Below are 27,668 nucleotides of genomic sequence, written 5' to 3'. Positions count from 1 at the left end.
TAAATAAGAACAATTTTCACAGAGGCACTTCATAAAATAAAACATTTAGCCTATATACATTACATGGGTAGATATTTTACCTCTTTTCAACATCACTTTCCAATATTTATGCGTGAAGTCGGCAGAGCATCCATATTCGATATGAGACTTGGAAGGAGGTTTTTTTAATGGCTGGATGCCTTTCCTGTCACCATTTGCTGTTCTTTTTTAAAGACTCACGTGAAGTTACCGGGATTCGAATCCTATATCATTGCGCCTCCGAGTCCTACCTCGGAGAAAATGCTGAGCTTACGTTTTAGGAACTATTTATCAAGTTGTAATCCTGATAGTCCCTAGTAGCTTCCCAGGTCCTCCAAGACTTTAGGCCGCCTTTGAGGGACTGGAAGGGGAACAATTCCGCCTCAGATAACACAGCTGAGGAACTATTTATCAAGATGTAATGCTTATAGACCCTAGTAACTTCCCAGCTCTTCCGATACTTTAAGCCTGGTTTGAGGGACTGGAAGGGAAACCATTCAGCCTCAGATAGGACAGTTGAGGAGATAAGTGGATAAATACCCCATTTTGATCACGCGAGAATTTGTTTCAGCTGCAAGGCTATGACTAGAGCCATTGCACGGCTGCGGATATCCGCGAAGTTAGTATCATGACGGATGTAAACTCTATGGCAGTGCGGATAATTTTGCTTATAATTTCGAAATAATGATGTTTATGGATTTATACTCAGGTATACTCCAGAAATCTCGACAAGAGTCAGTCTATCATACATTTCATGCTGTTATGTCTGCTTATGGTGAGGTGGCCCTTGACATTGGCAGGATGGAATGGTGATATTTAAAAGATCCTTGAGTCCATAAAGCCGTAAATCTAACTTAATCCTAACTGGTTCCTTCCCATAATTAATGCAAGGAAGGAACAAATGTTCTGAAAGAGAACCGCTCAATACATCGGTAGTTTTCGCAAGAAGAAATCCCTCATTAACCTGTCACTGTAGAGGGGCTGGTGCCAGGCATCATGCATATTGCATTATGTTAACCGATCTATCCGTTTCAATACATTGGGTGTGTCTGTCTGTTAGGTCACCAGCCCAAAGGCTGGTTGGATCCTCAAATAGCACTACCAGAGGCTATGCCAATTACAGGGAAACCGCAAAAACCAATGGCAGCGCCACAATGAGGCGTACCAATCAAGATGAGGAGTGAGATAGTTTGTCATTGCTTTTCTCACTGAGCCAGAAAATGCTATTGCAGCACGACTGACCCTATCAACAACACCTTTCATAACACTCAGACACATTATTCAGCATCAACCATACCCCAGCAGCTTCCACACTGTCTCAGCCATGTTTGAGACTGTCGCTTCAGTGGAAGCTACACTTTGCTTTGGCCTGTGCCAAGAGATGGATGCAAAAGTACAATGTAATAGAGTTAAGTAGTTGCAATATTCGCGGATTCGGGTGCGGACGGAGGAAGTGCGGATGCGGGGAGGATGTGGATAATATTTTGAATATCCACCCAAGGCTCTAGCTATGACGGAACATCACAGTCACACTTCTACATTAAATATACAGGAATGGTCATTAAAGATGCTCCACAACACTTATGATGATTGATTGATTGATTGATTGATTGATTGATTGATTGATTGATTGATTGATTGATTGATTGATTGATTGATTGATTAATTGATTGATTGATGTTTGTTGTTTAAAGGGGCCTAACTTCGAGGTCATCGGCCCCTAATGGTACTTTTTTGCTATTTGCTTTATGTTGCACCGACACAGATATGTCTTACGGCAACGATGGGATAGGAAAGGCCTAGGAATTGGAAGGAAGCGGCCGTGGCCTTAATTAAGGTACAGCCCCGGCATTTGCCTGGTGTGAAACCACGGAAAACCATCTTCAGGGCTGCCGACAGTGGGGCTCGAACCCACTATCTCCCGATTACTGGATATTGGCCGCACTTAAGCGACTGCAGCTATCGAGCTCGGTCCCTAATGGTACGAAATGAGATGAAATGAAATGACAACTTAAAAGTCCAAAATATTCCACTGACCAGAATTCAGAGCACGATGACGAAGAATGAATGGGTGGACGGATATGAATCTAAAACGATCAGTGGATCCGATCCACAGTGCCTCACATGCACAGAAGCTGGCACAGAACAATAGTATTACTGACCAAGGGACTGCTTCTATAGCACGATGCTGAATCGATTATGCTTATAGTCGAAACGGGTCCAAAATCCAGGTCATCAGCCCCTCATAATGGTATTTATCGCTAGGAGAGTAGAACCATGCTCTGTGTAATGTTGCGGTACTAATCAAAAGTAGCGGAGACTCGCGGTATTCCACACATTATGGTACTATTCACAGGTAGTGTAATGTGCACATGTAACACAGACCTATGGTGTTTCGCACATTGCGGCGCTATTTGCAGGCAACGCAAACCTATAAAGGCAACGCAAACCTATGGCGTTCCTCACATAAGTGGACTAACCACCGGGACTCGTGCTATCCCGTGGAATTCCTCACATAGTGGGAACTGAGCATAGGTAAGGCAGAACCATGGTGTCGCTAATCCCATGGTGTCGCTCATATAGGTGTATGAATTACATGTACAGTAGGACCCACCTCCTGATTCACACGCTGTCGCTACTAATCACAAACCTACTGCGTACCTAACACAGTGGTATTACGCGCAAGTAAATGCAACCCATGGTGTTCCCTGCGTGACGGTACTAATTACAAGTAGTTTCACGGTTCTAATTGGATCATCCCTTGGTCGCCCCTTTTAGTCGCCTCTTACGACAGGCAGGGGATGCCGTGGATGAATTCTTCGTCTGCCTCCCCCACCCACAGGGGGAGTGTGTTTGGTCCGCGAGAGGTATTTTATTTCCCTCAAGTCCGCCGGCAAGCCGGTTAGGACCCCACTATCCGCCACCTGGGACGCGCCACGTGGGAGTATCACCTCTCCCCCTACTACGCCAGCGTAGTAGGTTCGTGGACAACACTTATGCGAAGCATTACTACTTATGGGTAAACTCACCAAATTATATTATTTTTTCTTTGTTATTTTTTCATTTCGGTTTGGCTCTCCTAGTTTAAATTTGCCAATTCCTCCTGTCCCGTATTATTATTGGATTTAGTTGGGATTCCTACAGGTCGTTATTTATTACGGACGGCTAAGTTTGGCGAGGTCTTCCTCGGCCTCTCGGTTGATTTCTAATTTCCATTACTGTCGGAATCGTATGGTCTTATGGTTCTCTCTAGACATGGCCATACCACCTTAGCATCCTCTCGGAAAATTTTGTCACCAGTGGACCTGACTGAAATTCCCACGGATGTGGTCGTTTCTCACTTTGCCCAATAGAGTGACTCTATCGGCCCATCACATCGTTGTTTTTTTTACAATCTGCTTTACATCGCACCGACACATATAGGTCTTTTGGCGACGATAGGATAGAAAAGGGCTGGGAGTGGGAAGGAAGCGGTCGTGGTCTTAATTAAGGTAGAGTACCAGCATTTGCCTGGTGTGAAAATGGGAAACCGCGGAAAACCATCTTCAAGGCTGCCGACAGTGGGGTCCGAACTCACTATCTCCCGAATACAAACTCACAGCTGCGCGCCCCTCGCTTGGTCATTTTCATCTTAGCAGCATGTAACTTATCTACATGTTGCCTCTTTACAGGTCAACACTCCTGCACTGTACATGGGCCTTGGTGGGGAATGTAAAGATTGGAAGGAATAGTCACGGGGGGGGGGGGGGGGGAAAGGAATTGGCCGTGGCCTTAAGTTAGGTACCGTCCCTGCATTTACCTTAAGGAGAAGTGGGAAACCACGGAAAACAACTTTCAGGATGGCTGAGGTGGGAATCGAACCCACCTCTAGTCATTTGACCTCCCGAGGCTGGGTGGACCCCGTTCCAGCCCTCGTACCACTTTTCAAATTTCGTGGCAGAGCCGGGAATCGAACCCTGGCCTCCGGGGGTGGCAGCTAATCACACTAACCACTCCACCACAGAGGCGGACAAAAGAACTGCGAAACAAAATTAGGTAAATGGGCATCTCCTAAAACCATAAAACGTGGGACGTAAAACCAGTAACATTATAATTAATGCTGACGGATAAGTTTGCCAATGATAACGCCATTTTATCTGAGTCTGCAGAGGATCTGTAAAAGTTGTTCAATGGTATGGACACAGTCTTGGAAAAGTAGTCTTTCTTTCTTTCTTTCTTTCTTAATCTGTTTACCCTCCAGGGTTAGTTTTCCCCTAGGATTCAGCAAGGCATCCAACATCTACCGCCTCAAGGGCAGTGTCCTGGAGCGTGAGACTTTGGGTTGGGGATACAACTGGGGAGGAGGACCAGTACCTCACCCCGGTGTCCTCATCTGCTGTGCTGAACGGAGGCCTTCTGGGGGGGGTGGGGTGGGATTGGAAGGGATAGACATGGAAGAGGGAAGGGAGCGGCCGTGACCCTTAAGTTAGTTACCATCCCGGCATTTGCCTGCAGGAGAACTGGGAAACCACGGAAAACCACTTCGAGGATGGCTGTGGTGGGAATCGAGCCCACCTCTACTCAGTTGACCTCCCGAGGCTGAGTGGACCCCATTCCAGCCCTCATACCACTTTTCAAATTTCGCGGCAGAGCCGGGGGTGGCAGCTAATCACGCTAGCCACTACACCACGAGGAGAAGTATTACCGTACACGATAAAAATAAATTCAACTTTTCTTGTCTTATTATTTAATAATACTCAGAGCCAGTGGCAACGCGTGACGTTTTGAAAAAAGTGTTACCACACTCTTTCTGACAGTATATTGTCGCTCGCACCGCAGCACTTTTATGAGCAGTACAGATGTAATTTCATAAAAGTGAAAGACTTGATAATTGACATTGCTTTTGTATAAGATAACATCATTTGAAAATAATGAAATGGCACATAACATTTTGAACACCGGTGAGCATCAGCATCATAGAAACTAGCAGTCTCGATCATGCAAAACGTATGGCAGGCTACTCATACACTCATAAACATAAAGTTTAAAATTAATTTCTAACGGAGCTTTAAGTTTACCTCAGTATTTCCTATTTGTACTTCAGGTCGATACGACGGCATGTTGTGGCATCAAAAATGTCTTATCACAGCATCGTAGAAATTAGGCCTCTTCATTAAGTCACTCAGAAATTTCTTCTCAACCGCAACCAAAGAAAAGGCAAAGAGCCTGTCCTGTACTTGTGAATTTCTTTGAAAGGTGTGTATCCTTTTTAAGGCCGAGAAGCTTCTTTCAGCTTAAGCGCTAGTTGCGGGGATGGTGAGAATGAGGTCAATCAATTTCTTTGCTTCTGGATATGCTCTTATAAGACCACTGGTGTGCAAATATTGGTAGAGGTCATATGCATTATTTTTCTTCGTGTAGAGGACAGACAGTTCACTTTTAAGTTTTCTTACAGTCGAAATTTCGTCCATAGGTCTTCACTAACGACTGATAGCCACTGTTCGGGAACTTCTTCCCGAAATTGTTAAACTGGTCAATATCAATTAACTGATGGAACTTCAGCTTGTTAATATCAGAAAAGCTATCTGATAGTTGCACAGATATGATGTCAATTATTTCCAAATACAATCGGAGGTACTATGTTTCCTAAGTTCCTATAAAATCAATTCTCTGGCGCATTTGAGGTAATCTTGCCTCCCTTCATTGTCTTGCATCTTTGACCACATAGTTTCAAAATTATTTCTGGTTGTCTGCAATAACGCTTTAAACTGCTTGATCTCTTTGAAGCAGAAGGAAATATCACATATTTTCTTCTGAAGGATCTGATACAGAACATCAGATTGAGGGAGCACTTCAGCAAATAAATTTAATAGGAAATATAAATCGAAGTCTTGCAGGGTAACGTAGTAACCCTCAGCTTGAATTCTCGTTCCACCGTCCCATTCGTCTGCGTTATCTTCCATTTCTCTGAACAATTCAAGGAGATCTATATAGACAGTAAACACAACTTCAACCAGCCTACCAGCACATATACATTGGGTAGGCGCTACTGTTGGTAATCGTCTCTCTGTTACTTTGTCAAGACCTGGACAAGGTCTGAAAAAATACTTTGCATTACTTGATGTGGTTAACAGATTGCTCTAATGCCAAGTTGAGCCCATGGCCATAGCAGTGAACAAATATAGTCTGGTCATATTTATCCCTGACTAACTTCTGCAACCCACTGTGCTGTCCTGCCATCATCGCTGCGATATCAAATGTTTCTGCTAATAATTTTTCACCGCAGTGAAATTCTTGTATCACTCCAAAGAGATGTTTAGAGAGAATGAAAAGTCGTACGGCTTTTTTAGTGCCGGTTTTAGACGGGTTCGGCTCGCCAGGTGCAGGTCTTTCTATTTGACTCCTGTAGGCGACTTGCGCGTCGTGATGAGGATGAAATGATGACGAAGACAACACATACACCCAGCCCCCGTGCCATTGGAATTAACCAATTAAGGTTAAAATCCCAGACCCGGCCGGGAATCAAACCCGGGACTCTCTGAACCGAAGGCCAGTACGCTGACCGTTCAGCCAACGAGTCGGACTTTAGAGAGAGAAACAGTAGAACGGCCACCGCTTACATAATTGAATCTCAAAAATCTCTCTTGAATTTCGCCTTCGGGACTAACATATCTAATAATGCAGTAGAGTGTTGTGCTCTGTTAGAAACGTGTGTACTTTCATCCAAAATAACGGAAATAAAGTTTGCTTTCTTAACTTCGTCTTTAATTTCGCTGGTCGTAAAAGTAGCTATGGCTTCAATTGTATCATTTTGTACATCAGATGAAGGTCCTGAGATAACTGTAGATGTTTCTAAGTGGTGCCGAAATACGTCATCTTTCTTAGCAAATAACGCTAGTAACTCCCTGTAATTACCTCTGTTATCAGATTCTTCATTTTCTCGATGACCTGTGAAAGGTAATCCTTGCTTTGAAAGAAAACACACAGTATCTGTTGAAGTGCTGACAATATAACTGTTATTTTTTACTAGCTCATTATGCTCGTCAATTTTCTTTCTGTAGGTTGTACTCAAACAGAATTCTATTCTAGACCATCCGAACTGAATCATATCGGGAACAGCGTTGATACGTGCTTGAGACACCTCAAGACGTCTCTTTAAAACTCTGAAACTATCTGAATTGTCTACACTGTATTTATTCCGAGCATTATTTTCTGAGGAAAATAGAACACATGGCCAACAGTACAGTTTATTCATTGTTGCACAACCACATAATCAGTCCATATTTATGTACTACGAGTCATGAAAATATCGCACTGTTCTTTTCGATTCCTTGACTAAATTTTTAAGAGAAGGCGTGGGTCTACCTTTTTCAATTAATTTTTTCTTTTCTTCAAAAGTTCTTAACAAGAATGGCATGTTCATTAAGCTTTCTATTATACATGAACATTCTGGGCCCGCCAACTCACTTATTTTCGAGGTGGAAGCGATATCACTAATTTTAATGTTTAATGCGTTGTGCAGTCCTAGGCTTTCCTTACCCAACATAAATTAAATATAAATGCACTCTTTAACAAGAAAAGTCACATCATATTATAATAGAAATCATTAACACAATAATATAACAATGCAGTGTTGAGCGCAGCGGAAAGAACGGACAGAACAGCTCAGCACCGACATTATAAGCTTTTGTTTCCACTTTGCACTGTGGTAACACGACCGGAGAACGTACTAGGATAGGCCCTACATCTCAGGGGTGTCGAGGGGAAAGGGGCCTTGCTTGGCGCAGGCGCAGTAATACTCGCCTAGCTGTTGGAGAAGATTCAAAGCGTAACCACTGCATGGAGTGGTAACAGCCTCTCGCTCAGCTTTGACGGTGGCAAACTGCTAAAATAGAGTTCTCGCGACACGTCCAGGAGAAGAAACAAAAATATTAAATATTAATATTAATATTAAAGAATATTCGATTTTTATATTTTCAAACTGTTGGTAACATTGGATACTAACACGCTTCGCCACTGCACAGAACAAGCAGCTTGCGTCAAATAGTTATCAGCTTTCATTCGGGACATAGTGGGTTCAAACCCCACTCTCGGCAGACCTGAAGTTGGTTTTGCGTGGTTTCCCATTTTCACACCTGAAACATTCTGGGGCCACAGTCACTTCCTTCCCACTTCTAGCCCTTTACTATCTCCTCGTCGCTATAAGATATGTCTGTGTTGGTGTGACGTAAAGCAAGTTGTAAAAAGAAACATTATACATCTGTCCAAACCACACTTTGGCAACAAACCTACGTAGTTCTACTGCGTCGAGAAAGTGTCAAGCAGTGTTGAGGGTAATTTGCTGCGCAAGTCATCACTCACCTCTAAACTCGTTCTAAGAACATAGATGTACACATTTGAAATGACAAACGGTAGATACACTTCCGTTTATTAACTAGCCAAGAAATGTCCTTCCTTTCAGTCGGGTGTTTACTCGGGGACTTAGTTATTTCCAGCCAGTCACTTTTTATGCCAAGAAATGTACTACATTGGCCTAAAAGGAGGTGTAGGGAAGCCGTTCTAATGATGACTGACAAACTTTCGTATCTAGCAAAGTAATTATATAGGACAATGAAGTGCTTGAATATGTCCGTCTCCTTGGCTGAGTGGTCGGCGTTGAGGCCTCTGGTTCAGAGTGTACCGGGTTCGATACCCGGTGGGGTTGGTGTATTTCAGTCGCGTCTTATTAATTTTTCTGGTTCGGGGACTGGCTGTTTGTGTTTGTCCCAACGCTCTCTTCTTCATATTCACCACACTATCCACCACCACAGTAACACGCAATAGTTATTGCATCCCTCCACATCGGGTTGGCGCCAGAAAGGGGACCCCTCTGTAAAATTGGGCCCACCGGGCGAGTTGGCCGTGCGCGTAGAGGCGCGCGGCTGTGAGCTTGCATCTGGGAGATAGTAGGTTCGAATCCCACTATCGGCAGCCCTGAAGATGGTTTTCCGTGGTTTCCCATTTTCACACCAGGCAAATGCTGGGGCTGTACCTTAATTAAGGCCACGGCCGCTTCCTTCCAACTCCTAGGCCTTTCCTATCCCATCGTCGCCATAAGACCTATCTGTGTCGGCGCGACGTAAAGCCCCTAGCAAAAAAAAAAATGGGCCAAATTCACATGTGCGACACAGTTCGCCCCCGCGACTCTCACGGATATGGGAAACGCGGCAGAAGTGTTTGAACATGTCTTCATCCAAATGATCTGTCGTGAGAGTTAACCTAACGGTAAGGTGTTATAGCCTTTCCCATGACCTATCTTTTCCTATTAACTGTGAATTCTAAACTCTTGTCCCCTCAGTTTTCGGGCGTTACAACTAGTTTTTTTCCTTCATTAATGTTACTCGATCTCATGAATGGCCATATCAGAAACACAAGATGAGACTATTGACACGGTTATCCATAAAACTCAGGCGGTAAAGGCGTGCTCTGTTCACCCGGAAGGACGTGGGTTCGATTCCCCGTCAGGAAGTCGAAAAATTTACGAAACGAGATTTCCATTTCCGGAGGTGGACGTGGTCCTGAGGTTCACCCAGTCCACACACACACACACACACACACACACACACACACACACACACACACACACACAATGAGTACCCGGGTAATTCCTGGGGGCAAAGGCGACCGGGCGTTGAGCTAATCACTCCACCCCACCAAGTGCCGAGGTTACCCCTCCAAGGGCCTTCATGCCCTATACGAAGATGACTTCGTTTCACTTTGCTTTTTTATCCATAAAGCTTGAAAATGAACAGCTGAGAACTGTATCAGCAGTAGTTTGTTTCCATAACAGTAGGCCTGCACGATTTTGATATTTTTGTATCGTAAATTAAACATATCTGTTAAATTTATGTTATATAAAATATTTTGCGCAGCCGCCTTTGTCGTCATATCATCGTGCGTTTGCTACTCTGATGGCTGGTCAGTATCAAAACAAATGAATGTGTAGGGCTTAGAGCCAAACGAGGTTGGCAACGCTAACACCTCCGTGGAATTACTCCAGAACGATGAGCGGGTGATGACCACACCTTCTGCACTCTTAACTATTTAACGTCACAGTAACATATGTAAGCGTCCGGCCTCGCGGTGTAGGGGGCCCCGGGTTCGATTCCCGGCCGGGTCAGGGGATTTTCATTGTAAATTATTAATATCCCTAGCCTGGGGACTGGGTGTTTGTGTTGTCCTTAACGTTCCTTTCCTCACATTCAACCCTCTACACTTCCGCAATTACACTTACAAATAGGTTCCTTATGGTGAAAGTAGTGGCAAAAGATCTGCAGAGGTCGAGCCACGGACAAGTATAAAAATTTTAAAAAACATATGTAAGCATTCAACAACACTGGGAGAGGGAAGAGCTAGGACTAGGAAGTCACTGATCGAGGTCTTAATTAAGGTACCCCTTCGCATTTGCCTGGTGTGATAATAGAGAATCCAAGGCAGCCGACGGTGGTATTTACAGCTACGCGACTCAAACGGTATATTTACACGTGAAGTATGATACAAAGTTGCAAAATTGAACTATATAGAGTAGATAAAAGCGTCGAAACCATGACTATGTCAAAAACATATTTTCCTAACTGTAACAGTGCTCACAGAAAAAGTCGGTAACTTTATCGTATAAAACAGTATTATGTTTCGTAACTTACGAGGCCAATTTTTCAGTCATCCTTAGAAAATTAAATGAGATTTTAATTTCTTCTTCTCCTTAATCTGCTTACCTTCCATGGTTGGTTTTTTCCCTCGGACTCAAGGGCAGTGTCCTGGAGTGTGAGACAGTGGGTCGGGGGATACAACTGGGAGGATGACCAGTACCTCGCCCAGGCGGCCTCACCTGCTATGCTGAACAGGGGCCTTGGCGGGGGATGGGAAGATTGGAAGGGATAGACAAGGAAGAGGGAAGGAAGCGGCCGTGGCCTTACGTTAGGTACCATCCCGGCATTTGCCTGGAGGAGAAGTGGGAAACCACGGAAAACCACTTCCAGGATGGCAGAGGTGGGAATCGAACGCACCTCTACTCAGTTGACCTCCCGTGGCTGAGTAGACCCCGTTCCAGCCCTCGTACAAATGTCGTGGCAGAGCCGGGAATCGAACCCGGGCCTCCGGGGGTGGCAGCTAATCACGCTAACCACTACACCACAGAGGCGGACGAATTTACTTTCACACATATGAAAGTGGCTTTTAGATGATACGTGAACAATGTGGTGATTGCCCCCTCTCGTGTAGTCCCCACCCGGAGATCCGAATGGAGGACTATTTTACCTTCGGAATATTTTACCCGGGAGGAAGCCATCATCAGTACATCATTCACATAGAGAGAGCTGCATGTCCTCGGAAGTTAGATACGGCTGTAGTTTCCCGTTGCTTTCAGCCGTGCAGCGGTATCAAAGGCTGCTACCTCCCTTTCGATGAACCATTCGTTAGTCTGGTCTCTCAACAGATACCCATCTGATATGTTTGCACCTGCGGCTCGGCTATCTGCTTCATTAGGACACGCAAGCCTCCCCACCGCGGCAAAATCACATGGTTCGTACCGGCTATAATAGCAGAGATATTCATAAATTTCTATTTTTGTTGCTAAGCCCATATCATTTCCGAACCACGAGAAAATGGGTGAAAATAATTAGATGAAAATTGGGAATACAGCACTGCAGTCTAGGTTAAAAATAAATTTATTCGCGCTGGATGTAATAGTAGTTTAGGGGAAGGCGTCTAATTTAATTTGTAAATACCTGTGTTCCCGTCAACGACGGGTATGGCAGCTAGTATTGTACATTGTTACAAATAAAACCCCATCTGTTTCAACACACTAATTTATTTCAGGATGACCTAATAAATGCACACACACACACACATACACTGACTGACAGAGCAAATGCAACACCAAGAAGGAGTGGTCAGAACTTTATGCCAATTGCAGGGTAGACTGACGTCACTGAGGTATGCTCATGATGTGAAATGCGCCGCTGTGCTGCGCACGTAGCGAACGATAAATGGGACACGGCGTTGGCGAATGGCCCACTTCGTACCGTGATTTCTCAGCCGACAGTCATTGTAGAACGTGTTGTCGTGTGCCACAGGACACGTGTATAGCTAAGAATGCCAGGCCGCCGTCAACGGAGGCATTTCCAGCAGACAGACGACTTTACGAGGGGTATGGTGATCGGGCTGAGAAGGGCAGGTTGGTCGCTTCGTCAAATCGCAGCCGATACCCATAGGGATGTGTCCACGGTGCAGCGCCTGTGGCGAAGATGGTTGGCGCAGGGACATGTGGCACGTGCGAGGGGTCCAGGCGCAGCCCGAGTGACGTCAGCACGCGAGGATCGGCGCATCCGCCGCCAAGCGGTGGCAGCCCCGCACGCCACGTCAACCGCCATTCTTCAGCATGTGCAAGACACCCTGGCTGTTCCAACATCGACCAGAACAATTTCCCGTCGATTGGTTGAAGGAGGCCTGCACTCCCGGCGTCCGCTCAGAAGACTACCATTGACTCCACAGCATAGACGTGCACGCCTGGCATGGTGCCGGGCTAGAGCGACTTGGATGAGGGAATGGCGGAACGTCGTGTTCTCCGATGAGTCACGCTTCTGTTCTGTCAGTGATAGTCACCGCAGACGAGTGTGGCGTCGGCGTGGAGAAAGGTCAAATCCGGCAGTAACTGTGGAGCGCCCTACCGCTAGACAACGCGGCATCATGGTTTGGGGCGCTATTGCGTATGATTCCACGTCACCTCTAGTGCGTATTCAAGGCACGTTAAATGCCCACCGCTACGTGCAGCATGTGCTGCGGCCGGTGGCACTCCCGTACCTTCAGGGGCTGCCCAATGCTCTGTTTCAGCAGGATAATGCCCGCCCACACACTGCTCGCATCTCCCAACAGGCTCTACGAGGTGTACAGATGCTTCCGTGGCCAGCGTACTCTCCGGATCTCTCACCAATCGAACACGTGTGGGATCTCATTGGACGCCGTTTGCAAACTCTGCCCCAGCCTCGTACGGACGACCAACTGTGGCAAATGGTTGACAGAGAATGGAGAACCATCCCTCAGGACACCATCCGCACTCTTATTGACTCTGTACCTCGACGTGTTTCTGCGTGCATCGCCGCTCGCGGTGGTCCTACATTCTTCTGAGTCGATGCCGTGCGCATTGTGTAACCTGCATATCGGTTTGAAATAAACATCAATTATTCGTCCGTGCCGTCTCTGTTTTTTCCCCAACTTTCATCCCTTTCGAACCACTCCTCCTTGGTGTTGCATTTGCTCTGTCAGTCAGTGTATATATACACACACACAATTCTAACCAGTTATGAATGGCCACACTTACTAATTACTGTCTATTTACAAATTGCTCTTCCTTATGGCGCAGCAGACGGCCCAGCCCGTTGATCTACCTGGGGACGCTTAATCCCTTCTTTCACTTTCGCCAAGTCCAGTCACCTCATACAGCAGCTGTGTGTAGACCGCTGGATCTGAATACAGGGCTACAGACCACTTGAAACACGTCACCGTTCGTCTCCACAGACAGTCCAGTAATTCACACAGTCACATGCAGCGAACAACTAACCAGCTCAATAGTATTCAACAGCAGGACGATGCTCACAACAGCGAACATTAACACAGGTCCATTTATCCTCCCACTCACGAATGCGGGTTTCCTCGCTGATTCACGGCGATCCTCAGTCCACAGAAATACACAAACACACAGTACTCTCAGGTAGTACACGTCTCCAGCTCACGCACTCACTGGTCCCTCCGTCACCACGACGACAGCTCCTCGTTCAGACCTCGGTGGGACACTAGTGACAGCCAACACCTCTGTCGCCCTCAGCCCAGCCACAGAACCCCAACTCGCTGAGTGGCACACTGACTCCACCACGGAGTCCAACTCTGACTGACTATCCGCGGCCAGCTTCTCTTTTTATAGCTGGGGTGATTACAACCAGAATTTTCGCGAGGTCACTAGAGGCAGAACATTCCCGTTGAATCTCCAAGAAACTCAGAGGCAAGCCGGCCGACGAGAATAATACACGGAGAGGCCGGCTGGGAGATCCCAGGTCGTGTGAGTCACTAGCCCCTTCCTGGAAGTGCTGAAAGGTGCTACCACGGGGCTGGCACGTAACAATATGTATACCGTACATGCCAGGCAATGACACAGTCCCCTTATAAGATTTGTAAATCCTCTGTATTTGCGTGGAATGTGCCTTCTAAGCTTTGCCTGTACTCAAAAACCTTTCCTCCATACCACAGTACCGGCACACGACATTGGACACGTGTGAGGCCTTGTATGTGTTACAGGTACATGTCGAAAACCAAGATCTACATAGCGGTAGTCAAATCGTAATCTGCCTGCTGCTTTTAATTCCATCGGGATATAATGTTGAAGAGAAGGGGTTTATACGCATTTGCCTTGGCATATCGTGACTGTAATGAAGAATATTCCCGAGCAAGTTGGCCGTGCGGTTAGGGTTGCGTAGCCGTGAGCTTGCATTTGGGAGATGGTGGGTTCGAACCCCACTATCGGCAGCCCTGAAAATGCTTTTCTGTGGTTTCCCAATTCTCCAGGCAAATGAAGGGATGGTACCTAAATTAAGGCCACAGCTGCTTCCTTCTCTCTTCCTTCCGATCTCTCCATCCCTCCACAAGGCTCCTGTTCAGCTTAGCGGGAGAGGCCACCTGGGCGAGGTACTGGTCCCCTTTCCCAGTTGTATCATCCCGGCCCAAACAAAGTCTCACGCTCTAGGACATTGCCCTTGAGGCGGTATAGGTGGGATCCCTCGCTGAGTCCGAGGGAAAAGCCGACCCTGTAGGGTAAACGGATTAAGAAAGAAAGAAAGAAGGAAAGAAAGAAAGAACGAAGGAAAGAAAGAAAGAAAGAAAGAAAGAATGAATGAGAAATGGTTTTAAGATATTTCCACCGCTAAGGAGGTTAAATGGATGTTAAGAACTAAAAACAAATAGAATACTGTATATTAGTTTCTCTAAAAGAACTCCAGCTGTATTGACTGGGTTTCGAACCCCGGCCCCTTTGCTGAGCCGGGGTGAGTGGCTCAGTCGTTTGAGGCGCTGGCCTTCTGACCCCAACTTGGCAGGTTCGATCCTGGCTCAATCCGGTGGTATTTGAATGTGCTTAAATACGTCAGCCTCGTGTCGGTAAATTTACTGGCACTAAAAGATCTCTTGCGGGACAAAATTCCGGCACCTCGGCGTCACCGAAAACCGTAAAAGTAGTTAGTGGGAAGTAAAGCAGATTATTATTATTATTATTATTATTATTATTATTATTATTATTATTATTATTATTATTATTATTATTATTATTATTATTATTATTATTACCCTTTGCTGAGGACCCAGTGACTATAGCCACTCGTCCATCGCGCTCTTTGCCGAATAGCTTGATCCTCCAGGAAGTATTATTGGAACTTTGTTTTCTTGTATATATCAATGATATGTGTAAGGAAGTGGAATCAGAGATAAGGCTTTTTGCAGACGATGTTATTCTGTACAGAGTAATAAATAAGTTACGAGAATGTGAGCAACTGCAAAATGACCTCGATAATGTTGTGAGATGCTGAGTAGGAAATGGTATGATGATAAACGGGGTTAAAAGTCAGGTTGCGAGTTTCACAAATAGGAAAAGTCCTTTCAGTTTTAATTACTACGTTGATGGGGTGAAAGTTCCTTTTGGGGATCATTGTAAGTACCTAGGTGTTAATATAAGAAAATACCTTCATTGGGGTAATCACATAAATATGATTGTTAATAAAGGGTACGGATCTCTGCACATGGTTATGAGGGTATTTAGACATTGTAGTAAGGATGTAAAGGAGAGGGCATATAAGTCTCTGGTAAGACCCCAACTAGAGTATGGTTCCAGTGTATGGGACCCTCACCAGGATTACTTGATTAAAAAACTGGAAAAAATCCAAAGAAAAGCAGCTCGATTTGTTCTGGGTGATTTCCGACAAAAGAGTAGCGTTACAAAAATGTTGCAAAGTTTGGGCTGGGAAGACTTGGGAGAAAGGAGACGAGCTGCTCGATTAAGTGGTATGTTCCGAGCTGTCAGTGGAGAGATGGCGTGGGAGGACATCAGTAGACGAATAAGTTTGAGTGGTGTCTTTAAAAGTAGGAAAGATCACAATATGAAGATAAAGTTGGAATTCAAGAGGACAAATTGGGGCAAATATTCATTTATAGGAGGGGGGTTAGGGATTGGAATAACTTACCAAGGGAAATGTTCAATAATTTTCCAATTTCTTTGCGATCATTTAAGAAAAGGCTAGGAAAACAACAGATAGGGAATCTGCCACCTGGGCGACTGCCCTAAATGCAGATCAGTAATGATTGCTTGATTGATTGATTAATTGATTGATTGATTGATTGATTGATTGATTGATTGATTGATTGATTGATTGATTGATTGATTGATTGATTGATTGATTGATTCAATTTCTCTTCGTTAGTGATCCGATCTACCCATTAATGAAAACACCACATACCAATTCCTTTTATTCTCTCTAATTGTGTACACTATTTTACTTACTTTTGTTTCGTGCTATTTTTGTCTCCATATCTTTCGTCTACCTTGGCCTTGGTAGTTAATGGCGCCATCCTGGGATAGATAATATGATACGGACTCAATGCAAAAGATGTAGCTGAAGGTTCAGTTTAAACCAAGGATTAGCGTACCGTCTTTATCAGCCTGGTGGTCATGATCGTTAAGGTGTGAAGTCTACATGGTCTGACACCATGGTTAGCCGGTTCGAGCCCCGTTGTTTGAAAAAAAATCACCATCAGAATATCGACCGGCAGGGTAGGAGAGGTGGTGGTATACAATTTCTAATCACTAGATTGCGTGTCAAAAGCCTGAATGAAGTTCACCTCTCCGCAGTACTCTTATGGAGTGAGGGTATATGCCGCTGTTGACGGTGATCGTCTGTCGGACAGCGAAGTAAAGCCTTGAACATACACCTTGGTGCTATTCTACAGGAGTAGGCTATGTGTCGGCGCCGGATTTTACCCTATCCCTTCCTACTATCATATGTCACGCCTGCCTCCGTAACGTAACGGTTAGTGTCATTAGCTGCCGTCCTCGGGGCCGGGGTTCGATTCCCGGTACTGCCAAAAATTTGAGAATGGCAGGAGGGCTGGTATGTGGTTGAAATGGTACATGCAGCTCACCTCCATTGGGGGTGTGCCTGAATAGAGCTGAACCACCTCGGTGTGAGGACACGAGATTCATCTCATTAACTCCTCTGATGAGGTTGACGTCAGGAAGGGCATCCGATCGTAAAAACTCGCTACGATGTTTCATCTCACTTTATACCCGACCTCGTAGAGAAACGGGACAAGAATTGGACATACCACATTAGCGCAGCTAATTGGGTGCTCAACTTTTACACTCTACCTAGGTTGAATGATCGAATACCGGCTTAAGGAGTTCGCATTTATGAATGTTTAGATGCGAATGACCCTACATCAGTATATTTACTGGCACGTTTGGTTAATATGTTAATTCAACTCTTCTAGTCTACCAGATGGCGTATTGTTGAATGAATTGTATGGCCTTCCTGAGATTTAGGATCTGATCTCTTTATATATTGGTGATTCATACGGCAAGATCTATGGTTCAAAGTTTTGAACAATCTTTGGTTCAAACTGGACTTTCAGCTAGATCTTGAGCATTGAGCCCGTACAAGTTCTCTGTTCCAGGAGGGTGCCATTAGCCGCCAACTCCAAAGTAGACGAAGGTAGTATTATTGGACCTTTATGTTTTCTTATATATATCAACGATATGTGTAAAGAAGTGGAATCAGAGATAAGGCTGTTTGCAGATGATGTTATTCTGTATAGAGCAATAAGTAAGTTATAAGATTGTGAGCAATGCAAAATGACCTCGATAATGTTGTGAGATGGACAGTAGGCAATGGTATGATGATAAACGGGGATAAAAGTCAGGTTGTGAGTTTCACAAATAGGAAAAGTCCTCTCAGTTTTAATTACTGCGTTGATGTGGTGAAAGTTCCTTTTGGGGATCATTGTAAGTACCTAGGTACTTAGGTAGAAAATACCTTCATTGGGGTGATCACATAAATATGATTGTTAATAACCTCTGCACATGGTTATGAGGGTATTTAGGGGTTGTAGTAAGGATGTAAAGGAAAGGGCATATAAGTCTCTGGTAAGACCCCAACTAGAGTATGGTTCCAGTGTATGGGACCCTCACCAGGATTACTTGATTCAGGAACTGGAAAAAATCCAAAGAAAAGCAGCTCGATTTGTTCTGGGTGATTTCCGACAAAAGAGTAGCGTTACAAAAATGTTGCAAAGTTTGGGTTGGGAGGAATTGAGAGAAAGATCACAATATGAAGATAAAGTATGAATTCAAGAGGACAAATTGGGGCAAATATTCGTTTATAGGAAGGGGAGTTAGGGATTGGAATAAGTTACCAAGGAAAATGTTCAATAATTTTCCAATTTCTTTGCGATCATTTAAGAAAAGGCTAGGAAAACAATAGATAGGGAATCTGCCACCTGGGCGACTGCCCTAAATGCAGATCAGTAGTGATTGATTGATTGATTGATTGATTGATTGATTGATTGATTGATTGATTGATTGATTGATTGATTGATTGATTGATTGATTGATTGATTGATTGATTGATTGATTGATTGATATGGAGAGAAAAAAGAGTAGCAAACAGAAAGAGAGTTAAATGGTTTGAGACACGCCATCGTATAAAGGAGCGCATTACAATTTCAACACTTCCAGTGACTCGTGAATTTCTTACAAACACTTCAATTACTACGCAAATGAAGAGGCGCGGGAGCTCAGTGACTTCATCGCTAGTATTTTGCCAAGGTCGCAGTTCCAGTATTGTCATTGCTTGTAAGCTTTGTTTGTACTCGACATAAAATTATAGATCATTAGTCTTATAGTGCGGAAGTGTAGGGTTTCACAAAACTGCAAATCTGCGTCATTGTGAATAGTCGGTCATCTAAAAGCAATTTGAGGGAATTCAAAGGGAAAATCCTTCATTCATTCTTTTTAAGCTGATCTCTTATACTTTGGTACAATCAACTGAACTGTTTCCTTGTGGATTTGTGTTACAGAGCAAACAGAGTCCAGTGGAGGAGTTGCTGCGTCAAGCTGACCAGCTTATCTCAACTCAAAAGCCACGTGCTGAAGTGTATGCTGCCATGGCTGAGTCTCTTGGACTTGCTTGGAAGGATGTCAATGTTCACCTGGAGCAGAGAAAGAATATACTGGACCTCAATGTAGCTTACCAGAGGTAAGACCACTGTTCCTACTTCAAATAAACTTCTGTTTAGGGAAACGAACCATTAGATTTTTCCTTAATGGGGCTATTTATTGACGTTGCTGTAAACAAGAAGTACCTTACTTTTTTTTTTTTTTTTTTTTTTTACAATCTGTTTTATGTCGCACCGGCTCAGATAGTTCTGCGGCGACGATGGGATAGGAAAGTGTTAGGAGTGGTAAGGAAGAGGCCGTGGCCTTAATTAAGGTACAGCCCCAGCATTTGCCTGATGTGAAAATGTGAAAACATGGAAAACCATCTTCAGGGCTGCCGGCAGTGGTGTTTGAACCCACTATCTCCCAAATGCAAGTTCACAGCTGCGCGACACTAACCGCACGGCCAAATCGCTCGGCACCCTTATTCATAAAGGCTTGTATTCTAACGTTGAATGCAAACCACAAGGACGTAATTGTTCATTCAAACATCCCACAACCGAGCGAGTTGGCCGTGTGGTAAGGGGCACGCAGCTGTGAGCTCGCATCCGGGAGATCGTGGGTTCGAACCCCACTATCGGCAGCCCTGAAGATGCTTTTCTGTGGTTTCTAATTTTCACGCCAGGCAAATGCAGGGGCTTTACCTTAATTAAGGCCACGGCCACTTTCTTCCCATTCCTAGGCCTTTCCTGTCCCATCGTCGCCATAAGACCTATCTGTGTCGGTGCGACGTAAAGCAAATAGCAAAAATAAATCCCACATGCATTGACTATACAGTATAGAGTAGTAAATGAGTAGCAGGATTGTGAGCGACTGCAGGGGGACCTAGACAGTGTTGTGAGATGGACAGCAGACAATGGTATGATGGTAAACGGGCTGAAAGGTCAGGTTGTAAGTTTCACGAAGAGGAAAATTCCTCTTAAGTTTTAATGTCTGTTTTGATGGGATGACAGAAACCCATGGGGATCACTGTATGTACCTAGGTGTGGATATAAAGGCGGGTCCAAGACTTGTTGCGAATCATCCGGTGATGCGAAACGATGCAATGCGAGCATTTTTCTCCACGCAACCGGATGAAATGAGGTGGGGCCGAAACGCTGGTAATTTCACTATTGAAAATGCCTGCCTTGGCCTTTATACAAGTGGAGGCACATGCTTCCCCTAGTGCACCGTCACTGCATTGTCCTACATAGGAGACTTGTAATGGTGTCTCAACAGCGCACCAGCCGCCTGCGTCTTGGTAAGGTGTAGCAATTCACAGCCCACTGCCACACTGGGGACGAATCGCTACTAATATCACGATTGAAAATGCCTAATAAGCTTAAATGTTTTTAACATTTGCAGTCGATGAAATTAAATTATGGTTTCCTTCAGGGAACTTAATTTTTGATACTATTATTATTAATTCGCCGCAATTCCCATACCTTGGTGGGGTCGCGAGTGGGGAAACTGTGTAGCACGTCACCTTGGCACTGTTTTACGGTCGGATGCCCGTCCTCACTCCAACGCTCCATGGACAGATGTATTCACTATTTCGTGTTTCTGTGGATGTAGGAAGCATGGTGTGTTGTGTGTGTGTGTGTATAAAGAGGAATACATTGGGCCAGACACAAATACACAGTCCCCGAGACAGGAATTAACAAGACTACCGGTAGTTGAAATTCCCGACCCAGTCGGGAATCGAAGCCGGGATCCTCTAAATCGAAAACTTCGACGCTGACTAGCCGGACACTAACGTTATTATTATTATTATTGTTGTTGTTGTTGTTAGTCGGTCTGAATTCCTCAGATGATAGAGAGTTGGTATTGCTTTCTACGCCCTACTAACTACTTTTACTGTTTGCAAAAACCCCGAGGTGCTGGAAATTTTTACTGCGGGAGTTCTTTTTCACGACCTGTAAATCTACCGACTCGAAGGTGACGTATCTGAGCACTTTCAAATACCACTGGACTGATTTTATGATCAAACCCACAACTCTACCCGGTAACAAAGGTAAAGGTGAAATCAAATGACGCTCCTTCAGAAAAGCATAAAATTAACAGTCTTAGTGACAAAAAAGTAATTTTTGTTATCGTTGTTCTCCCCCAGACAACGCCACAAGATGGTAAAATCTACAGTGACTATAGAGTCACTGTAGTAAAACCTTGGCTGCAGAACTTTTCCTGTTGTGCTGTGAAACACCATCTGTCATGTAGAAGTTTTGATTGTGGAACGAAAGTGGACAAAGAAATGTATATTGATTCACAGAAAGCAAAAGACCTGCCATGTGGGAAAATTAAAGCCAAATTTTTGTGTGTAAATATCTTAGCACCCTTGTTACACCCAGAGACTAAATGGAAAGCGTCCATCAGTTTGTTTTCCTTCGTTCCTTGTGTCAACATTTTGTTATTCCTTGAAACTGTGTATGAGGGATTTGATTGTATTTCCATGTTTTCGTGAGGCTGTTGAATAATGCACATTGATTATGGAAAACGTATAACCATTCCTAGTCGTTGCCTACGAGATACACAAGGCCTGGAAATACAGCACACTAGACCGTTGCCTACGAGATATACAAGGCCGGGACATAGCTACTGATTTGTCGCTGAAAAAGCGGCCCGACCGTGTTCACGTTTTGGCCGCTAGATGTCGGGTTTCCGTTCTGTTCTTGGCGGACTTTAACACAGTGTTGCCAAAATATATTTTCAAGATCCGCTTAATACTACTAAATATCCGCTAAAATTCCGCCAAGAAATCCGATCTCAAATCATGGGCAATAATAATAATAATAATAATAATAATAATAATAATAATAATAATAATAATAATAATCATAATCTGAGCAAAATTCTCGGCCCCCAAAAAACAGAAGATGGATATATACTGAGGACACGCAAAGTGACAGAAGAGCTTTCCAACATTGTAGCAGACATCCGCAAAAGACGTCTGAAGTTTTATGGGCACGTCCGCAGACTGAGACTGACACACAAGATTCTCATCTACATAGAACATCTAAATATATTCCATGGGTACTGGAAGTGAAGAAAGATCTGGAAAAAGCCCAGATGAACTCAAATGACACCGCGGACAGAAACCTCTATAGGAAAAAAAAGTAATGGATGGAAAGTGCAACCAGAGAACGAAGTGAAAAAGAAGACTGGAACAAAGTGGACAGAAGAACGAAAAAGGATCCTTGGAGAAAGGATGAGAGCTGTTTGGCAACTCAGGAAACAGAATCGTTAGAGCTTTGCGTGATCCATTGGGTCCATACGCACATAATAATAATAATAATAATAATAATAATAATAATAATAATAATAGTAGTAGTAGTAGTGGTAGTAGTAGTAGTAGTAGTGGCAGTAAATGTCTGTACTCGCCTGATCTGTGAGTTCCACTGGGATTAATCCCCTGCCTGCGAGCCGGCGAGCTAAAACTTGTAGGCGGTTTACTGCCGGGTGCAAACTAGGTGAATCTTCTACCTCAGGGGCCACACACAGAATAGGCCAGTTCATTAAACGGCCTTCCTTCATAGCATAAATATAAATGCTACTCTCTCACAGTCTCATTATCTGTCGTCATTCGTCAACTAAGAGATAAGTACCCTTTCCCCACGCATTACAAATTTATGATACCACGATCTCATAACATCAAAATCAAAAATCAAAAATCAAAATCTCTTTATTTGCAAATGAGGTGTCTACCTCGGTGGCAAATGGTACACTAAAATACATTATTGTCAAGCACTAAATTTTAAATTAACAAGAGACAAAGAAAATTTTCCTAGAATACAATATTATACAATTTACGCTAATAATTTGTTCTATTAAACACATACATCATCCTTAATAAATTTATATTGTTTACAAAATTCTACTTATAATATCTTACAAACATAGTCAACTCATATACAGTATGTGAAATTACTTCTAATAATAATATACAACTGGTATAAGATTAAAATTGACATTGAATTTATTTACATATTTATATTTTACCCATGCCTTTGCTGGCGGGACCTAGTGTTTACACTGCACTAAGTCTTCTGGTATGGGCTAGAGCAATTTTGTTACTTTCATTGATCTGTCTCTGTCTTATCCTTGGCTTTGACAAAATGAAAGTGACTGAGGTATGAGCGATGCTAGTAATGCCATTCCTTACGCAGCCAGTCCCTGCCATGAATGGTGTGAAAATGTTGCTCATAGGGCCGGTTGGTGCTTGCATTTCTGTGGGCTTGGCAGACTGATATGTAATAGCAACTTCTGGCTCGGTGAGGAAAGCAACGGGAAACTACCTCACTCCTCATTTCCCTAGTACGCCTCTTCAGTGATGCCTAGGCCATCTATGACAGCTCATGGCAGAACTGTTGAGGATCCAACCAGCCTTTGGGCTGATGACTAAACATACATACACATTTTACCCATTTTGGAACATAAGTAGCATAACGACCTGCTGCGTCTTAATCAGAGCCCCTTTTGCTACCACTTTTCAGAGTTCCTGAAGGGCCTTCACAGATACCGTAGCGGTCCCAGGGCCCTCGAAGTCCCCACTGTACTTCACCCCTACAGGCAGTCCCCTACTTGGGCTGTCCAAACTCCATAGACCAGGGGATGGAATTAATTTAATCACACACATTTTTTATTTACAATATCCTGCACTGGTCGAATGCCCTCCAACATTTCATTTATTTTCTCTGTTGTTGTTTATTCTCTTCTTGAATATCTGTACAGATTTTGGAAAAGGATCAAACACTACCCCTGGTAAACTGTTCCACTCCTTCACGCCCTTCCCAATGAATGAAAATTTACCCCAATCGCTTCTGCTAAAATTCCTTCTAATTTTGTACTTGTGGTCAGTTCTACCAATATAATTATTTTCCAACTGAAGCCTCTCACGGATATCTCTCCATGCTTCTTCTCCTGTATAGGCTCTATATAATCCTATAAGTCTAGTTTTCTCCCTTCTCTTACTTAAAGTTTCCCAACCAAGTTCCTTTAACATTTCTGATACACTACTCTATCTCCTGAAATCCCCTGTTACAAACCTTGCTGCTTTCCTCTGCACACCATCTAGTTCTTTTATTAGGTATTCTTGGTGAGGATCCCAAACACTGTTTGCATATTCCAATAATGGACGAACCATACTTAAGTAACTTTTTTCTTTTAATTCTTTGTTGCATCCTTTAAGGAGCCTCATTATGACATGTAACGATCTGTATGCTTTCCCAACAATGTCATCAACATGACCCTTCCAGTGCAAATTACTTTCAAATCTCACACCTAAGTATTTGCACTTGCCATCTTTAGGGATAACTACCTCATCCAAAGTATATTCAAATTCAGTTTTAAAGCTCCTGTTTGTAAATGTTGTAACAGTTGATTTGCCTCCATTAACCTTCATATTATTTTCTTCAACCCATTCTTGGATACTCTCAATGTCCCTTTGTAATTCTGAGCAATCCTCAATGTTATTTATTTCCCTATAAACAATTATGTCATCTGCATACAATCTTATTTTCGATGTTATATTGTTCCCTAAATCATTTGCGTATATTAAGAAAAGTAACGGACCGATTATACTACCCTGTGCAATTCCCTTCCAAACTTTATCTTCCTGTGATATATAATTTCCTACTTTGACTTTCTGAACCCTTGAATATAGAAATGTTTTTATCCAACGTATAACCCTTACGTCCAGTCCTATTCCTTCCAATTTCTTTAATAATATTCCATGTTCCACTCTATCAAAGGCTTTGGAAAGATCTATGGCTATGCAATCTAACTGGCCTCCTGAATCCAATTGATCTGATATGTCCTGCTGAAATCCCACCAGTTGTGCCTCACAAGAAAATTTCTTTCTAAATCCATACTGGCTCCTCATGAACCAATTTTTATCATCACATATCCCTCTGATGTACTTTGCTATTAAACTCTCCAGTATTTTACAAACTATACTGGTCAGGCTGATTGGTCTGTAGTTCTCTGGTTTCCTTTTATCACCCTTTCCTTTATAAATTGGTATTATTATAGATTCCTTCCATTCCTTTGGTATTACACTATTATTTATGACATAGTCAAAGAGAAATTTTAAATAAGGCACTATATACCACCCCATCGTCTTTAATACCTCCCCAGTAATTTGATCACTTCCTGCTGCTTTTCCTTGCTGAAGCAGTTGGATTTCTCTGAAAATATCTTCATTTGTGAATGAGAAGCTTCTTGTTTCCCTATGTGTCTCTCCCTCTCTATCTTCTGTTATGGTTTCCAAGTCCTGACAATCTTCTACTGAATCTCTAAATTCCCTACTGAAGAGGTTTGCTTTCTCAATATCTGTTAAATAGTGTTCACCCCCTTCTCCCACCATTGTAGGAATTTGGATTCCTTTTCCTTTTTGATTCCTAATATATGAATACAGCTTTTTCCATTTCCCTTTGTGGTCATTACCCTCTTGAAGAATGCCATTCATATAATTCTCTTTTGCTTCCTTTTTCACTCTATTCAGTTCCCTCATTAGCTGTTTTCTAGTTTCTCTATTCTCTCTACCCTCTTTGATTTTCCTGTTTACTATTGTACATTTTCTTTTTAATTTTCTTATTTCCCTTGTATAATAAACAGGGTCTGAGGTCATTTTACCCTTCTTAACAGGTACAAATCTCTTCTCTCCTTCCCAAATGATTCCTTTAAATTTAGCCCAAAGTGTATCCACATTACTCCCTTCACTTATCCAGCAACTGAATTGTGATTTAAGGTAAGTCCCAAATTCATCAACTTTAGTTTTTCTGTATAATTTCTTGTCTTGTGTGACCCTCTTATTAAGCCTTTTTGGTACCAGTCCTACATCCATTATTACAGCCTTATGGTCACCTATTCCTTCAATTACCTCAGTTTTATCAACAATTTCCCATGGTTTAACCAAGAATACATCTAGTAAGTTATTGAAACGAGTCGGTTCTTGTACTACTTGTGTAAATCCTCCCTCCCAAATTAACTTATTTGCCAGTTTCTGTTCATGGGCTTCACTTGCAGCTCCATTCCATTCAACTTCAGGCAAGTTTAGATCTCCCCCAATTATTACCATATCATTATTATTGTTTTTATGAGTATAATCTATTATTTTCTCAAATATTTCCATGTCTCTTTCCTCTCTTCCAGGCCTGTATGTTCCTATAATTCCCACCTCCTTCATATTATGACAAACTAATTTTATCTCTAATATTTCATCCCTTTCATCGGTAAACCATTCATGTGAACAATAAGTTTCCTTCACCAGAATAAACACCCCCCCCCCCTCCCTTTTTATCTCCTCGGTCTCTACGATAGACTGTATACACTTCTGGAAATACTTCTCTATTACCCACCCCTTCTCTCAACCATGATTCTACTCCTATCACCACATCAGTCTCATAAGATTCCATCAATGTACCGAATTTTAATTGTTTATTTACTACACTCAAATCCAAATGACATGTTTTTATCATGTGACTGCTAGCTCCTGGCAAGAAATATGGAATAGCTCAGAGACAGATCGGAGTACAATTTTTAAAATAGTAAAATGGATAAAACGCTAAATTCCGCTATAATAAATCTAGAATTCCGCGAAAAAATCCGCTGTCCACTAAATGGTATATTTCTCCGCCGACAGTCTCCTAATTCCGCTAAATTTAGCGGAAAATTCGCTAAGTTGGCAACACTGCTTTAACATTGTGATATGCGGAGTAATTGTGATGCTGTGTTGATTTTGTGCAATTTATTGTGAATATTGTTTCTGTCAGTGAGTGTCTGTGAGGTTGAGGAGAAGGTGCACCGTTGTGTACCTCTCTGTATTTCGGATGGCACTAATTGACGTTCCATAGTTTCCCTTCCGAGTGCGGTTTAAGGGAGAAATGGAAGTAAACTATTTCTAGGCAAGGTGATATAGTAGGATCTCTTTAGGTACCGAGCAATTGTTCCCATAAAACAGATTTCAGTGTAAGCACATCAATCAAATTTCGTTCTGTTTTCACCTTCTGTTTTCATTGTGTATCCTGTTCACAAATAGGAAAATGTCAAACGCAGGAAGCGTCCAGCTTCCAAAAATGATGTATTGCCATCAAAATTTAGTAAAAGTTCCGATTCAGATAACGATGAACATACCATATCTTCATACGTCAGCCACAAACGAAAAAGGAGTACAAGTCTCGTTTCTATATCAAGGAAAGTCTACGAGTATCTCTGTTAAATCTAAAAACTATACGGATGAGAAAATTAAATACCAGATTACAGAAAATAATCTGTAAATTGAGAAGTAGGATACGCGTAATGAAATCAGAAAAAAAAGTTTTACGGTATCTGAACTTGACCAAAAAGCAAACAAAATTGAAATTGGTCATCTAGGAGCTGTATTCCTGTTAGAACGAATTAAATTTTCTTC

At 43.0% G+C, this 27,668-nt stretch overlaps 1 protein-coding gene across 2 annotated transcripts in view; it reads left to right on the top strand.

Annotated features, from left to right (window-relative positions):
• LOC136863973 (titin) overlaps positions 1-27,668 on the top strand; it is a 982,878-nt gene that overhangs the window by 698,599 nt on the left and 256,611 nt on the right. For both annotated transcript variants that reach the window (XM_067140442.2, XM_067140441.2), the window contains one exon: positions 19,144-19,322. In XM_067140442.2, the coding sequence (XP_066996543.2) occupies positions 19,144-19,322 (179 nt within the window). The remainder of the gene's footprint in view (positions 1-19,143; positions 19,323-27,668) is intronic.

The sequence above is a fragment of the Anabrus simplex genome, chromosome 2 (assembly GCF_040414725.1).
Source record: "Anabrus simplex isolate iqAnaSimp1 chromosome 2, ASM4041472v1, whole genome shotgun sequence".
Lineage (NCBI taxonomy): Eukaryota > Metazoa > Arthropoda > Insecta > Orthoptera > Tettigoniidae > Anabrus > Anabrus simplex.
This window is presented reverse-complemented; position numbering and strand designations above follow the sequence as displayed.